At 42.8% G+C, this 16,884-nt stretch overlaps 1 protein-coding gene across 1 annotated transcript; it reads left to right on the forward strand.

Annotated features, from left to right (window-relative positions):
* The first annotated feature begins 2,278 nt into the window (after positions 1-2,278).
* Positions 2,279-3,619, forward strand: LOC142209499 (UDP-GlcNAc:betaGal beta-1,3-N-acetylglucosaminyltransferase 7-like). Its single transcript, XM_075278496.1, has one exon. It carries the CDS (start codon positions 2,279-2,281, stop codon positions 3,617-3,619), a length of 1,341 nt encoding a protein of 446 aa, XP_075134597.1.
* Positions 3,620-16,884: the final 13,265 nt, after the last annotated feature.

The following is a 16,884-nucleotide window of genomic DNA, read 5'->3' on the forward strand; positions in this document are numbered from 1 at the left end:
TGCAGCAAAAAAGTGTTGTGTGAAAAACTGCAGTGCAGTAGCGTAACTAAAGTCTTGTGGGCCCCGCTGCAATCTTTTGTCCGGGGCCCCCTACCTCATCCCTGCAGTGAATTCTTGATAGTGATGGTTATAGGTGCTAAGGAGTTTAATCCACCTTAGTGTGGTTAGGATAATCTGTGGGTCTCCTTGGTTTATGGGCCAGGTGGAAGCGCAATCTCAATACTGATGCCAGTGCTTATGGGTCCCCTAAGGCTCCTGGGCCCCGATGCAAGTGCACCCTCTCAAGTTACACCCCTACCGCAGGGGCAACATGTCGTGGTTCTTTCCGCAGCGCTTTAGACAGAAAGTTTGCAGAGTTTTCTTCTACGGACTTTCCGTTTCAATTATACCTATAGGGAAACTGCTAGCATTTCGAAGGTATAATTGACATGCTGCAATTTCCAAAGCCATGCCGGTTTTGAAAATCGCCACATGTCTCCACTGTGGTTTTTAAGGCAAAGTGGGCATGGGATTGCACTTTGCTGTAACTGTAAAACACCATGATTTTTTTCCACACTGTTTCCACCACATGGGGCCCCCAGCCTTACAGAGGACTTTTCTATCTGCTGATTTCAGTATAAAATTGTCGGAAACCTGGCCGACCCCATGATAGCCTATTGGGTCCACAGATTTTTATGTGTAACCACTTTTTAAGCAGGTAGGGTTTCCATATTTCGGGTCCCCAAGCAGTCCTGAAGTTCAGAAACCTGAGCACTAGTAGGTGTAAAGCAGATGGGCTACTCAATACTTAAAACATAGGCTTCGTTCACATCTGTGTTAGAATCTCCATAAGAGACTCTGTCGCAGATTTCACCACAAATTGTCAGAGAGAAAAGTCCTGCACGGCGGATACGAGCGAAGGAGAGCACAGCACAAGTGTGAACCTAGCCTTAAAGGGGTATTCCCATGACACTTGTTCACTAACCTGCAGGCTGTTGTGCTCTCTTCACTTCCTGCTTATCTTGGCACATAGGTGGGCGGGGTTTCACTTGCACGGGATTGGTTGTAAATGAATTACCACAGTGTGAAGCTGATGTAGCAGAGCTGGATTTGAGTCAGTTTGCATTATATACAGAGGTAACAGACTCCCTATCTCAGCCCTTATCAGCCAAATTCAATTAAACCGACTGATAAGAGCTCAGAAATCCCGGAGCTCTCACCTCCCCTATCTGAGAAGCTCCGCTACTTATCAGACACAAACAGCTCAGAGCTGCTCCCAGCCCCTCCTCCCTACCCCCCCTGAGAGCAGGCAGCTACATCACTTGACAAATGAGCAGATAATCCCAAGCGCCATAGAAACGGAGTGTAAACAATGAAGTGAATAAATTAAGATAGCGGACAAACAAAGCAGTTTTGATAAAGCAATGCATTTAGGAAAAGTCTTAAATCCACATAAACTAGCAGTATAGATAGGATCCTTGTGATGGGACGACCCCTTTAAGATACTTCATCTGAGTTCCCACAATGCACTGCTCTGGACAGGAAACTAACTTAATGTTGAGTGAAGCTTTAGACCTGAATGGAGACGAAAACATCTTTTGCAATCCATCAGCAGGTCCATCTCTATATACAGAGCCTGGTACATTGAGAGATTTGTCGCCTCTAAATGCAGCTTTAGACCTGATTGGTGAAAAACCAAAGTCACTTAAAATCCACACAAGATAAGTAAAGCAATTTATTACAGTGTTACTGAGTGTGTATGTGCAGAAGCCTTGTAAATTGTGTACTTTCCCTTTAAGTAAAGAAGTCATAGTTTAGTATCCTTCCCATTCTAATTAGGGTGTGAAGACAGAAAGCTATGATGTGCTCTGAAGGGAATAGGACACACCTTCTAGAAAACCTCAAGCTAAGTGAAAGCAGCACGCTGTGAAAGGGTTAAGCTCTTAAGCCAACCAAGTGTGGCTTCCAGTAATGTGATCTGCAGAAAAGTTACTGGCTGCACACACCAAACTCCAAGCATCAGTCTGCATCTGGCAAGTCATTGGGCTGAGCGCGCACAAGCAGGATGATCTCCAGCCATCTATGTACCATAGAGAGACATCAGCAGACCTGGAGCAAAGAGAAGACCATTGTCTACAAGGCATGATCTCTGCACCTTCAGCATCAAACAGGACAAGACTGAAGAACGTCTGCAAAACAGGTATGAGCAGACTACTGAAGAATCAGCCTGCCATGGCTCGGGAAGAGCTCCAGTTTTCTTAGCTCCGAGAACATTTCTTTAGCTGCTGCCTCCCTGTTCATGCATTTTTTGGAGATCTGGTTCTTGCCGCCATGCTATGCAGACCTTTATCATCTTTCTCACATCCATAGAAGACAGAGGGAAAGGAGGGCTCCCAACCTCAGCAAAGTGCCCCCCATCACAACCTCAATCATGGAGTGCCTGTTTAGAAGAAGGAGGGTGCTGAAAACCTGCATAACCCTGTCTCTACTCTTTGCTACCCTGGTCACCATACATAAATTGAAACTGGTTGAGGAAGGGACGAAGGGCAGCCTGGCATTTCATACCAGGATCATGCATGAATGGCTGCAGCCAGACAATAGTTCTTCCAGGAGGAACAGTGAGGGAACTACTGGCAATTCTGGTGATACCTCAGTAGGCTTAAGCTTGCCTCCACCAAGATGGGACGTCAATGAGAGTAGATGTCCTGAGAACACGGCCCTAAGAAGACAACCTTGGTTCAAGCACATGGATGCCAGATTCCATCAGTTCATCCTACACAGGCATTGCAGGTATTTCCCGCTATTGCTTAACCACCCTGAGAAATGTCAGGAAGATGTCCACCTGCTCATCGTAGTGAAGTCTATCATTGAGCAACATGATCGCAGAGAAGCCGTGAGGAAAACCTGGGGCAAGGAAAAAGAAGTAGACGGCAAGAAAATTAAGACTCTGTTCCTTCTTGGAACTACATCTATAGGTAAAGATCACAGGAACCTCCAGAGACTCATTGAGCAGGAGAACCAGATCTACGGGGACATTCTTCAGTGGGACTTCATGGACACCTTTTTTAACTTGACTCTTAAAGAGGTCAACTTCTTAAAATGGTTTCACATATTTTGCCCAAACGTAGAGTTTATTTTTAAAGGTGACGATGATATTTTTGTGAACACTGAAAATATATTGGACTTCTTGGCCTTCAAAAAGGAAGACCCTCTAGTGCCCAACCTTTTTGTCGGAGATATCATTTCCAGAGCGGTTCCGATCAGGAATAAGCAAAGTAAATATTATATACCCAAAGAGTTGTATGACAAACCCTATCCAGTCTACGCTGGGGGTGGTGGCTTTCTAATGGCGTCTTCTCTAGCCAAAAAACTCTTTGTAGCTTCTGAAAAGATCCAGTTGTTTCCCATTGACGATGTATTTTTGGGAATGTGCCTCAAGGCCATAGGCGTGCTGCCCAAGTTGCATCCAGGATTTAGGACATTTGGAATTAGCAAAAAAAGATCAAGCGCGATGAACAGCGACCCTTGTTTTTATAAGAGCTTGCTGGTGGTCCACAAGTTATCTGCAGAAGACCTCCTTAAAATGTGGAATGTCGTCCATGATGATAAAATTGTCTGTGCTAAAAGGGTTAATATTTAAAACGAAACCATCCCAAATCTGATTTTATTTTCATATCAATTGTTTACATTTTTCTAAATTAATGCAGGAATTGTATTTCTTCCACTTTTTGCTTTCCAGCTGGTTGGGAAATAACGTCAAAAGATTTCACTTATTGCACTTTATATAATAAAAAAAAAATTGTAACAAAAATGGACGAGTTGTAGATAATTATTCATATTATTTGTAACCTTCTGTCGTAGAGTCCTTCGAAAAGTATCCAAATTTAGATTGTGAGAGTCAATTTTATTTTTATTTTTTTAATACAAATTTATTTTTAACATTCAAGACATAAAATACTTGTCTCGATCCGTTAAAAGTTTTAAAAGAATGCAAAATAACTTCAAAATTTCATGATTTAAAGAATTATTAACTGGCAGACATTCCCATTACTTGGTATCTTAAGGTTTGGTAAGAAAATTTTAGATTTATAGAAAAAAATACCAAAAAATAATGAATTTTTTAATTTTTTTTTTGAATAGCAAAAAAATGTCTTAGTATACCTGTCAAGTTAAATTTTGCTGAGTCTGTAAGGTTGGCCAAGCAGGTAGCAGGGGGGTACGTGGGTCTATAATATGTAATAAATTTATGTATATAGCGTCGACATATTCTGCCGCGCCTTACCTATATAACTAAATGGAGTTAACCTTTACTACCTTAGGTGTATATACCAAGAAATGTATTGTTTAAGTTTTATCCATTTCTGGAAAAGGAGGGTTGCTGCTAAGATTCCCATTTCAACCTATGCAACAATATAGGGGAAACACGGTGGCTCAGTGGTTAGCGCTGGAGTCTTGGGTTTGAATCCCAGCAGGAACAACATCTGCAAGGAGTTTGTATGTTCTCCCCGTGTTTGCATGGATTTCTCCCATTCTACAAAGACATACTGATAGGACAATAAATAAATAAATGTACATTGTGATCCCTATATGGTGCTCACAATCTGTATTTAAAATGCAACAATATATGATTATATAACAAGCCATATTTGCCTTGCAGGACAGTAGAAAAGCTGGATTACAATGTTCTATTGGTAGAGAAATGGAGACAAGTTGGGAAATTTAAGTGGGGGCTCCTTAGGGAGGGAACCCTGGTTAATTTGTCTGGCCTTGTGCAGATGTGCTTGTTTTTCAGGTAGGGTACAAGTCATGAGAATAGAAACCTACAAGCAGTCCATAAGTGCACAAGTCAGGCGTGTCTGATAAGGACGTGATGACTACTCCTTGCATTGTATGTGTCCTGTGTATCTAGGGCAGTATCTACACACAGCAGAGCTGAGGTTGTCATTCACCACTTTGTACCTGCAGATATTACTGAGAGATAAGATACACACGCCACTGCTGCGTACAACCATATAGTAGAACAATGCTCCGTTTGTCCATATGTTGGACTTTAGTGTAGGTAGATCTGAGAACTCAGCTCACCTACATCAGATTAACCTCGTATCTGGCAAACACATCACCTCTATATCTGAAACACTCTGGAACATATATTCAGCACTGCTACATCTGACAAACCAAGGTCATCGTTATCTATATACATGATATAGCACAGCTGAGGCGTCTGGTGATGGAATTATTACAGGGGAATAAAAAAACACTCCAAACCTGTGCTATAGACCTGCTACACTGCTGCGGTTTACCAGTATGCGGCTTCATTATGGTAGGCTTGTGCTGGAATCCTTCCTATAGGTAAAGGGCAGACAAAACATTGGGTTGATTAATAATATCTGTGACATATAGTGTGATGTCATGTAGGATGGTGGTGACTGTGTAGAGAGGAGAGTTTTTACATGTTATTTTACTATACATCGCCTATAGATGTCTTCACTGTCTTCACCTTGTTACGGATTTCATGAAACCGGTCGCTAACGGACAGAAGAACAATTGAAATCAATGGGATTCTTAACAGATTTATGACTGATCTGTTAGGATACTAACAATGGTGGTGTGAACGGCCTCTTTGCTGTACAGGCAGGGTCAGCAGAGTCATCTCAATGATCAATTTATATTTGTTGCTTTGTTTACTCTCGTCTTTTCTATACTGCTCATTTACTCACTTACATGTTATAGACAGGTACAAAAAAACTGATGAATTTTATTTATTATAAACAATGAAGTCTATGTAAAATGGCCGTCCTCCTGTTTTTTTTTTCTATACTTCTTTTTAATGGATACATGAGCAGTATAGTAAAAATAGGATATGAACCTAGCCATACACTGGCCGATGTAAAGAACATGATCTCGGTAGTGACCATTCCGTCACCATGTAGTATCAGTTTGTGGGTGAGCTGGAAACAAGGATCCATTCTAGTGCAATGAGCTGGTCGGAGCACATTACACAGGGCAGCTATTGAGATTAAGAGCTCCTAGTATGGCTATCCGGTCAGGGCCTGTACACTGGGAGGGTAGGGCTAGATAAGTAACAGGTAACCAGGCTTGTGGGGTCAGTAGGCCATGCCCCTACTCCAACTCCTTCATAAAGGTGACAGAAACAGCAAAGATCTTCTAATTCATGGAGAAGCTACTGACTGACTTCCTATGAGAGTAAATATGTAACAAACTGTACATCTAATGATACCATATCAATAACTGTATAATATCATTAAAAATCCTAATGTTACTTTCAAGTTGGAAACTTTTTTCCAACTCTGACTTCACTCAAAACTGGCCCCCAACTCCGACTCCACAACCCTGCAGGTAACACTGTGTATGCAGCTCCCCTGTCACTCCCTGTCATCCTAGAGTCTATAGATTAGGGATTGTGGCACTAATGACATTTAGATTGGGGAGAAGTGGTGAGGATCTGACTGCTAACACCCCCACTTGTCTACACAACAGGGGCCCTGTATCTCTCTGCATGACAGTTGCACTCTATTCAATAGGTGAGATCTATTACTTGGTTATCTCCAGTGACTGGACCCCCAACTATGTGACTGGCTGGGGTTTGTTGGCTGCAGGGGTGACATCACATCGACCACACATCACCACCGCAGCCAATAAATGACCTCAGTGGCACACTATTGAAGCCAAAGATGGGCTACAGTGGGTCACGTGCCACTGGCATGACATCACCACGGCAGCCCCATCAACAAGAGTCGATAGGGAACAGGGTAGGAGATATTGTGGGTGCTAAGTACTGCTTGCTTTGCTTTCTTAAGCCCCCTGCCTGCACCCGGATGTCACAGTACAGGAATAATAATTACAGCCTTGTTAACATATCTGGATTTATCTCTCCACTGATTTCAGGTGGGAACTTGGTGGAAAAAGTATTGTATGTGCTCCTGGCTACTTGAGCGCTCCCCATTGAAATGAATGGACTGCTTTTTTTTCTCTATGGGCCCCTTCACACGACGTAAGCACTCGGCTCATTCCGAGCCGTACACGCGAGCGCTTCTAAACACTTCCCATTCACTTCAATGGGAGTGCTCGTAGAGAAAAAAGCAGCCCATTCATTTCAATGGGGAGCGCTCGTATGCCGGCTCCCATTGAAATGAATGGGAACTGCTTTATACGCGCTGATTCTGAACGTGTTTTAACGTTCAGAATCAGTCAGCGTATCCAAAGTGTGAATGCACCCTAACACACATCATGCGCACATACAGTTTAGATAGCTTTATCTTTTATGCCAGCCACTCCTTTCATATAACTGTAGAATTGAACACAGCAGCAGCCACATGAGGGCGCTCTATGCACACATATTTATACAACTTCCCCCAGATCAGTGAAAGCCATGCAAGTTGCCATAGACATATTCACACTGAGCGTTTTGTCAGGCAGAAATAATCTGCTTCTGGTTTTGATGCAGATTTTGGAAGCATTCTGTTTTATGCTGTTTTTTTATTCTTTTTAATTTTTTAAAGTAGTTTTTAAGTTTTTTCCTAACATAGAGGGCACCAAATATTATGTTGTTTAACATTCCCCAGCCTTCAGCCCTAGTACTGAAATATCCTGGACAACCCCTTTCTTTCTGGATCATGTGCTTGGGGTATACTAATACCCTATTCACTAGCTTACCCCAAATTGGTGGGAATACATCATTCCCCTTACTTCAGTTTTCTGAAAACCTGGCCTAGAGGGATCATATCGTGGCACATATTTGGTGCAAAGCCCTTTCTTGTGCCAAATGTGCGCTGCAAACCCCAATCTGTGCCTCGCCTAATAAATTGTGCAAATGCAGGCGGAACAGGAAGGGGATCGGGGTCAGGCCACAGCCACCTCAGCCTGAGATATTTATTATAACTCAGATCAGTTTGCTGGCAGGATAAGGCTTCATGCACACAACCGTAGTTTTTTGGTGTATATTATACGCAAATTACGGGTGTGTAATGGCAGATGAATTAGGGAACCATTCATTTCTATGGGCCCATACACATCCATAATTTTTACGGATCTGTTTGGGGGTTGTATTCCCGGGATGCAAAATATGGAGCAGGTCCTATTACTGTCTGCATTGCACAGTCTACCTAGTCTTATGATTGAGTACGTGAAAAACATGGACATCACACAGATAACATCCGTGTACAGTCTGTCCCATGTCCGTAAAGCCTTACACATAGCTACATAGCACATGTATTATAGTTCAATATATGATACAATAAGAGTTGCACAAAAAAATATAGGGCAATACTGGGTAGTACTATTAAATAAACCACATTTGGCCAGCAGGCCAAACTACCACATACAAGACAGAATAGTTATAAAAATATATAAATTTTATTTAGAAAAGTACATAAATAATAATAATAGATTGGAGGTAAACAATGCATCAGCTATGGATGCAATGACATACAACTAGGCTTTCATAAGGAAATATGCTTTACATTTATAGTCAATACAATATTCAATGAAAAGAGTTCCTCACCCCATAAGAATGGGCATCATTAGCTATATACAGATGGATAAAGATCCAAGTCATTAGCACTTCTTACTAGAGGGCCAATACATTTACATTTGATATTGTAGACAATATCAATTGTCTATTGTCTACAATATCAAATGTAAATGTATTGGCCCTCTAGTAAGAAGTGCTAATGACTTGGATCTTTATCCATCTGTATATAGCTAATGATGCCCATTCTTATGGGGTGAGGAACTCTTTTCATTGAATATTGTATTGACTATAAATGTAAAGCATATTTCCTTATGAAAGCCTAGTTGTATGTCATTGCATCCATAGCTGATGCATTGTTTACCTCCAATCTATTATTATTATTTATGTACTTTTCTAAATAAAATTTATATATTTTTATAACTATTCTGTCTTGTATGTGGTAGTTTGGCCTGCTGGCCAAATGTGGTTTATGATACAATAAGAGCCTTGGCTGCACTATTAAAGGGATCCTATCATTAAAACTCTTTTTTTTTTTCTGCCTACAACGTCGGAATAGCCTTAAAGAGAAAAGTCATTTTTAACTAATCACATCCTTGCATAGCCTTTAGAAAGTCTATTCCACACCTACCTTTAGTATGTAGATTGCCTCAGTGGTTTCTGAATAAGTCCGTTTTTATTCATATGCTAATGAGCTTCCAGCCAGCTCAGGAAGTTCCCAGCAGCCTCCTCTCTTCTATTATCTCCTATGTGTGTGTGCAAACAGGAAGCTGAGTCATCATCATCAGTAGCAGCAGCCTCCCATAGGAAATAATAGCAAATGTATCGTGCACCAGTCAAATTAGCATATGAATAAAAACGGACTTATTCAGAAACCTCTGAGGCAAACTACATACTAAAGGTAAGTGTGGAATGGCTGTGCAAAGATGTGATTAGTTAAAAATGACTTTTCCCAGTGACAGAGCCACTTTAAGAAAGGCTATTCTTTTCCTACCTTTAGATGTCCTCTCCGGGCCGTCGTTCAGTATATAATCCAGTTTTCGTCTGTATGCAAATGAGTTCTCTCGCTGCACTGGGGGCGGGCCCCAGCACTCAAACAGCACTGGGGGCATCCCCAATGCTGCGAAAGAACTCTCCACCGCCGCCTCCATCTTCTTCAGGAACGGACTCTCTTCGCGACTTCTTCCGGCGCTGGCTTCAATACTGTGTAAGCGGCCATTTTCTTGTGGCCAATAAAACAGAAGAGAGACACCGAGCGCTCTGAGCTTAGTATATGAGACACGTTCTGAGAAAAACAATAGCAGGTTTATATATTGACCAGTTGGCCTCTCACTTTGGAGGGTTGTGAGTAGTCACAACTACAGATGAGCGAACGGCGTTCGATCGAATTGATATTCAATCGAATATCAGGCCGTTCTGGGTATTTGATTACAATTGAATACCACGAGGCAAACGCACTAAAAATTTGTATCCCCTCCCACCTTCCCTGACGCTGTTTTTGCACCAATAACTGTGCAGGGGAGGTGGGACAAGAACTACAACAACGTAGGCATCGAAAAAAAATTGGAAAAAGTAATTGGCTGGCTAAATCAGGTGACCTCCAATTTATACGAATAGTGGATTTAATATCCGGGTCATATGAGACTGTGAACTACACTCACCGGCCACTTTATTAGGTACACCTGTCCAACTGCTTGTTAACACTTAATTTCTTATCAGCCAATCACATGGCGGCAACTCAGTGCATTTAGGCATGTAGACATGGTCAAGACAATCTCCTGCAGTTCAAACCGAGCATCAGTATGGGGAAGAAAGGTGATTTGAGTGCCTTTGAACGTGGCATGGTTGTTGGTGCCAGAAGGGCTGGTCTGAGTATTTCAGAAACTGCTGATCTACTGGGATTTTCACGCACAACCATCTCTAGAGTTTACAGAGAATGGTCCGAAAAAGAAAAAACATCCAGTGAGCGGCAGTTCTGTGGGCGGAAATGCGTTGTTGATGCCAGAGGTCAGAGGAGAATGGCCAGACTGGTTCGAGCTGATAGAAAGGCAACAGTGACTCAAATAGCCACCCGTTACAACCAAGGTAGCCAGAAGAGCATCTCTGAACGCACAGTACGTCGAACTTTGAGGCAGATGGGCTACAGCAGCAGAAGACCACACCGGGTGCCACTCCTTTCAGCTAAGAACAGGAAACTGAGGCTACAATTTGCACAAGCTCATCGAAATTGGACAATTGAAGATTGGAAAAACGTTGCCTGGTCTGATGAGTCTCGATTTCTGCTGCGACATTCGGATGGTAGGGTCAGAATTTGGCGTCAACAACATGAAAGCATGGATCCATCCTGCCTTGTATCAACGGTTCAGGCTGGTGGTGGTGGTGTCATGGTGTGGGGAATATTTTCTTGGCACTCTTTGGGCCCCTTGGTACCAATTGAGCATCGTTGCAACGCCAAAGCCTACCTGAGTATTGTTGCTGACCATGTCCATCCCTTTATGACCACAATGTACCCAACATCTGATGGCTACTTTCAGCAGGATAATGCAATGCCATGTCATAAAGCTGGAATCATCTCAGACTGGTTTCTTGAACATGACAATGAGTTCACTGTACTCCAATGGCCTCCACAGTCACCAGATCTCAATCCAATAGAGCATCTTTGGGATGTGGTGGAACGGGAGATTCGCATCATGGATGTGCAGCCGACAAATCTGCGGCAACTGTGTGATGCCATCATGTCAATATGGACCAAAATCTCTGAGGAATGCTTCCAGCACCTTGTTGAATCTATGCCACGAAGAATTGAGGCAGTTCTGAAGGCAAAAGGGGGTCCAACCCGTTACTAGCATGGTGTACCTAATAAAGTGGCCGGTGAGTGTATGTGACTGTGATACAGGGATAGATGTACTGGCAGGGGTAGCTAGGGATTACCTTTATTTAGGTGGGAATGTCACTCACACAGCTCTTTGGGGCTCTATCTTGTTGGGATCCCTGTCAGCTTGCGATATGTCGGAGCTGACTTTTTCCCATAGGAATGCATTGACCAGCGTTGATTGGCCGAATGCCATACAGAGTACAGCATTTGGCCAATCAACGCTGGTTCTGCCGGAGGAGGCGGAGTCTAAGATCGGTCCACAGCAGTCTCCATTCTGGTTCGAACTCAGATGTAGCAGTGTTGAGCGCACAGCTCTGCTACACCTGAGATGTAGCAGAGTTGGCCGTGCGCTGAGCTCTGCTACACCAGAGATGTAGTGGAGCTGAGTGTGCGCTGAGCTCTGCTACACCAGAGATGTAGCAGAGCTGAGTGTCGCTGAGCTCCACTACACCAGAGATGTAGCAGAGCTGAGTGCCGGAGGAGGCGGAGTCTAAGATCGGTCCACAGTCCGATCTCAGATGTAGCAGTGTTGAGCGCACAGCTCTGCTACACCTGAGATGTAGTAGAACTGGCCGTGCGCCGAACTCTGCTACACCAGAGATGTAGTAGAGCTGAGTGTGCGCTAAGCTCTGCTACACCAGAGATGTAGCAGAGCTGAATGTGCGCTGAGCTCTGCTACACCAGAGATGTAACAGAGCTGAGTGTGCGCTGAGCTCTGCTACACCAGAGATGTAGCAGAGCTGAGTGTGTGCTGAGCTCTGCTACACCAGAGAAGCATTTTTCCCCATAGACTATAATGGGGTTCGAGTCGAGTTTTGAGGGGCTACTCGAATTGAATATTGAACTTCGAACATTTCACTGTTTGCTCATCTCTAGTCACAACCTCTTTTGGTCGCTTTCTGAAGCAGAATCAAGGTGGAAGTGGCAGCAGATCCAACGAGACTCCGGAGAACCGGAGAGGAAACGTGTAAACCAGGAACCAGAGGCTCGTATTAGAATAGGGATCTGCGCTCACTGGTAGAAGAATGACGTGAAGACCGGATTGTCCAATACGAAAATATATTTATTACAGAAGAGTATAACAGCACGACACGTTTCGGGCCAATACAGGCCCTTTCTCATCTGGCCTGTTCCTGAAGAAGATGGAGGCGGCGCTGGAGAGTTCTCTCGCAGCATTGGGCCTGCCCTCAGTGCTGCGAGATAACTCATTTGCATACTGACGAAAAACGGATTATATACCGAACGGCGGCGCAGAGAAGACATCTAAAGGTAAGAGAAGAATAGCCTTTCTTAATAGCCACAGATTTTAACTAATATCGGAGGACAGAAAAGTCTTTTCTCTCTGTCGGTTTCAGTATAAAACCGGTGGAAACCTGGTGGACTCCATTATAGTATATGGGATCCGTGGGTGTCTGGTGGACGGGGTCTCCGTCTTTCAGGTCCCCATGCGGACCTGAATGACAGAGAACCTAGTGGAAAAGATTTTTGCTAAAAAACAAACAAAAAAACCTAAGATATTGCATCAGCTGCAGAAAATGTGTGAATATGGTATGTGGTGTCAGGGCCTGGGTGTAGCGTTCCATACAATATTTAGGTACTGATATAGCCCATGCTAGGCGTCTACATGGATTACAGCTCTCCGTTGTTTCCTTCCAATGTATACTTTTTATCCTATACTGTGAATTATTTACTCCCATTTTAGGAACGTGACATTGGAAGCCTGTCATTTCCATGAGGTAAAAATAAATCCCATCAAAAGATTCATATAGTGTAATTACTATATTCACCATTTATACATACAAATTACCACCAAGACGTCGCAAAGTGGCCGACCACTGAGAGATTTACTGTAAATGTTCTCACCCAAAATATAAATAACCAGAAATTATAGCCGGTGACCAGACTAAGAACCCCGAATCTGAGCACATGTCAACAAATCACAATCACCAGCAAATAACACAAGAAGGGTAATGATGGCTCCATGGAGTTCTGGGACGGGCAAGGTCATAGATCACGGCCAGTCAGTGTGCTTAAAGGAACATTCCAGGCAAAATAGAAACACCGGGTTATGACTTCTGCAGGGTGTAAGGGGCGAGAACCTGTCACAGGAGAGAAACCTTGTGTCATGCACTGTCTACTTACTGCAATACCTGTGCTTATTATCCCTGTACTGTGACATCACCATCATTATTATCCCTGTATTGTGACATCATTATGTACATTATCTGCATTGTCCTAATATTACAATGCCATGCTTCCTTCCCATATTGTGACATGAGTGTGCTTATTATCCCTGTACTGTGACATCACTGTTTATTATCCTGTACTGTGACATCACTGTGTGTATTATCTCTGTACTCCGACATCACTGTGTTTATTATCCCTGTACTGTGACATCACTGTGTATATTATCCCAGTACTGTGACACATTGTGTTTACTATCCCTGTATTGTGACATCACTGTCTACATTATCTGCATTGTCCTTATATTACAATGCCATGCTTCCTTCCCATATTGTGACATGAGTGTGCTTATTATCCCTGTACTGTGACATCACTGTTTATTATCCTGTACTGTGACATCACTGTGTGTATTATCTCTGTACTCCGACATCACTGTGTGTATTATCTCTGTACTGTGACATCACTGTGTGTATTATCTCTGTATTGTGACATCACTGTGTTTATTATCTCTGTATTGTGACATCACTGTGTTTATTATCCCTGTACTTTGACATTACTGTGTGTATTATCCCAGTACTGTGACACATTGTGTTTACTATCCCTGTATTGTGACATCACTGTCTACATTATCTGCATTGTCCTTATATTACAATGCCATGCTTCCTACCCCTTGTGCTGTGACCAGATTGTGTTTACTGTCCCTGTACTGTGACATAACTATATATATTATCCCTGTACTGTGACACATTGTGTTTATTATCTCTGTACTGTGACACATTGTGTTTATTATCTCTGTACTTTGACATTACTGTGTGTATTATCCTGTACTGTGACACATTGTGTTTACTGTCTCTGTTCTGTGACCTCACTGCCTGTATTATCCCTGTATTGTGACATCACTGTGTATTATCCCTGTACTGTGACATCACTGTGTGTATTATCCCTGTACTGTGACATCACTGTGTGTATTATCCTGTACTGTGACATCACTGTGTTTATTATCCCTGTACTGTGACATCACTGTGTGTATTATCTCTATACTGTGACATCACTGTGTGTATTATCCCTGTACTGTGACATCACTGTGTGTATTATCCCTATACTGTGACATCACTGTGTATTTTCCCTGTACTGTGACATCACTGTGTGTATTATCCCTATACTGTGACATCACTGTGTGTATTATCTCTGTACTGTGACATCACTGTGTGCATTATCTCTGTACTGTGACATCACTGTGTGTATTATCCCTATACTGTGACATCACTGTGTATTTTCCCTGTACTGTGACATCACTGTGTATATTACCCCTGTACTGTGACATCACTGTGTGTATTATCTCTGTACTGTGACATCACTGTGTGTATTATCCCTATACTGTGACATCACTGTGTATTTTCCCTGTACTGTGACATCACTGTGTATATTACCCCTGTACTGTGACATCACTGTGTGTATTATCTCTGTACTGTGACATCACTGTGTGTATTATCCCTGTACTGTGACATCACCGTGTGCATTATCCCTGTACTGTGACATCACCGTGTGCATTATCCCTGTACTGTGACATCACCGTGTGCATTATCCCTGTACTGTGACATCACCGTGTGCATTATCCCTGTACTGTGACATCACCGTGTGCATTATCCCTGTACTGTGACATCACCGTGTGCATTATCCCTGTACTGTGACATCACTGTGTGCATTATCCCTGTACTGTGACATCACCATGTGCATTATCCCTGTACTGTGACATCACCGTGTGCATTATCCCTGTACTGTGACATCACCGTGTGTATTATCCCTGTACTGTGACATCACCGTGTATACTATCCCTGTACTGTGACATCACCGTGTGTATTATCTCTGTACTGTGACATCACCGTGTGTATTATCCCTGTACTGTGACATCACCGTGTATACTATCCCTGTACTGTGACATCACTGTGTGCATTATCCCTGTACTGTGACATCACCGTGTGCATTATCCCTGTACTGTGACATCACCGTGTGTATTATCCCTGTACTGTGACATCACCGTGTATACTATCCTTGTACTGTGACATCACCGTGTGTATTATCTCTGTACTGTGACATCACCGTGTGTATTATCCCTGTACTGTGACATCACCGTGTATACTATCCCTGTACTGTGACATCACTATGTGTATTATCCCTGTACTGTGACATCACTGTGTGCATTATCCCTGTACTGTGACATCACTGTGTGCATTATCCCTGTACTGTGACATCACTGTGTGCATTATCCCTGTGCTGTGACATCACTGTGTACATTATCTCTGTACTGTGACATCACTGTGTGTATTATTCCTGTACTGTGACATCACTGTGTGTATTATTCCTGTACTGTGACATCACTGTGTGTATTATCCCTGTACTGTGACATCACTGTGTACATTATCTCTGTACTGTAACATCACTGTGTGTATTATCCCTGTACTGTGACATCACTGTGTGTATTATCCCTGTACTGTGACATCACTGTGTACATTATCTCTGTACTGTGACATCACTGTGTGTATTATCCCTGTACTGTGACATCACCGTGTGTATTATCCCTGTACTGTGACATCACTGTGTGTATTATCCCTGTACTGTGACATCACTGTGTACATTATCTCTGTACTGTGACATCACTGTGTGTATTATCCCTGTACTGCAACATCACTGTGTACATTATCTCTGTACTGTGACATCACTGTGTGTATTATCTCTGTACTGTGACATCACTGTGTGTATTATCCTGTACTGTGACATCACTGTGTGTATTATCCCTGTACTGTGACATCACTGTGTGTATTATCCCTGTACTGTGACATCACCGTGTGCATTATCCCTGTACTGTGACATCACCGTGTGTATTATCCCTGTACTGTGACATCACCGTGTATACTATCCCTGTACTGTGACATCACCGTGTGTATTATCTCTGTACTGTGACATCACCGTGTGTATTATCCCTGTACTGTGACATCACCGTGTATACTATCCCTGTACTGTGACATCACTATGTGTATTATCCCTGTACTGTGACATCACTGTGTGCATTATCCCTGTACTGTGACATCACTGTGTGCATTATCCCTGTACTGTGACATCACTGTGTGCATTATCCCTGTGCTGTGACATCACTGTGTACATTATCTCTGTACTGTGACATCACTGTGTGTATTATTCCTGTACTGTGACATCACTGTGTGTATTATCCCTGTACTGTGACATCACTGTGTGTATTATCTCTGTACTGTGACATCACTGTGTACATTATCTCTGTACTGTGACATCACTGTGTATTATCCTGTACTGTGACATCACTGTGTGTATTATCTCTGTACTG

This window comes from Leptodactylus fuscus, chromosome 6, assembly GCF_031893055.1.
Source record: "Leptodactylus fuscus isolate aLepFus1 chromosome 6, aLepFus1.hap2, whole genome shotgun sequence".
In the NCBI taxonomy this organism is placed as follows: Eukaryota; Metazoa; Chordata; class Amphibia; order Anura; family Leptodactylidae; genus Leptodactylus; species Leptodactylus fuscus.

Coding starts and splice junctions, on each gene's coding strand:
- LOC142209499 (XM_075278496.1), top strand. CDS start 2,279: ATGCATTTTTTGGAGATCTGGTTCTTGCCGCCATGCTATGCAGACCTT.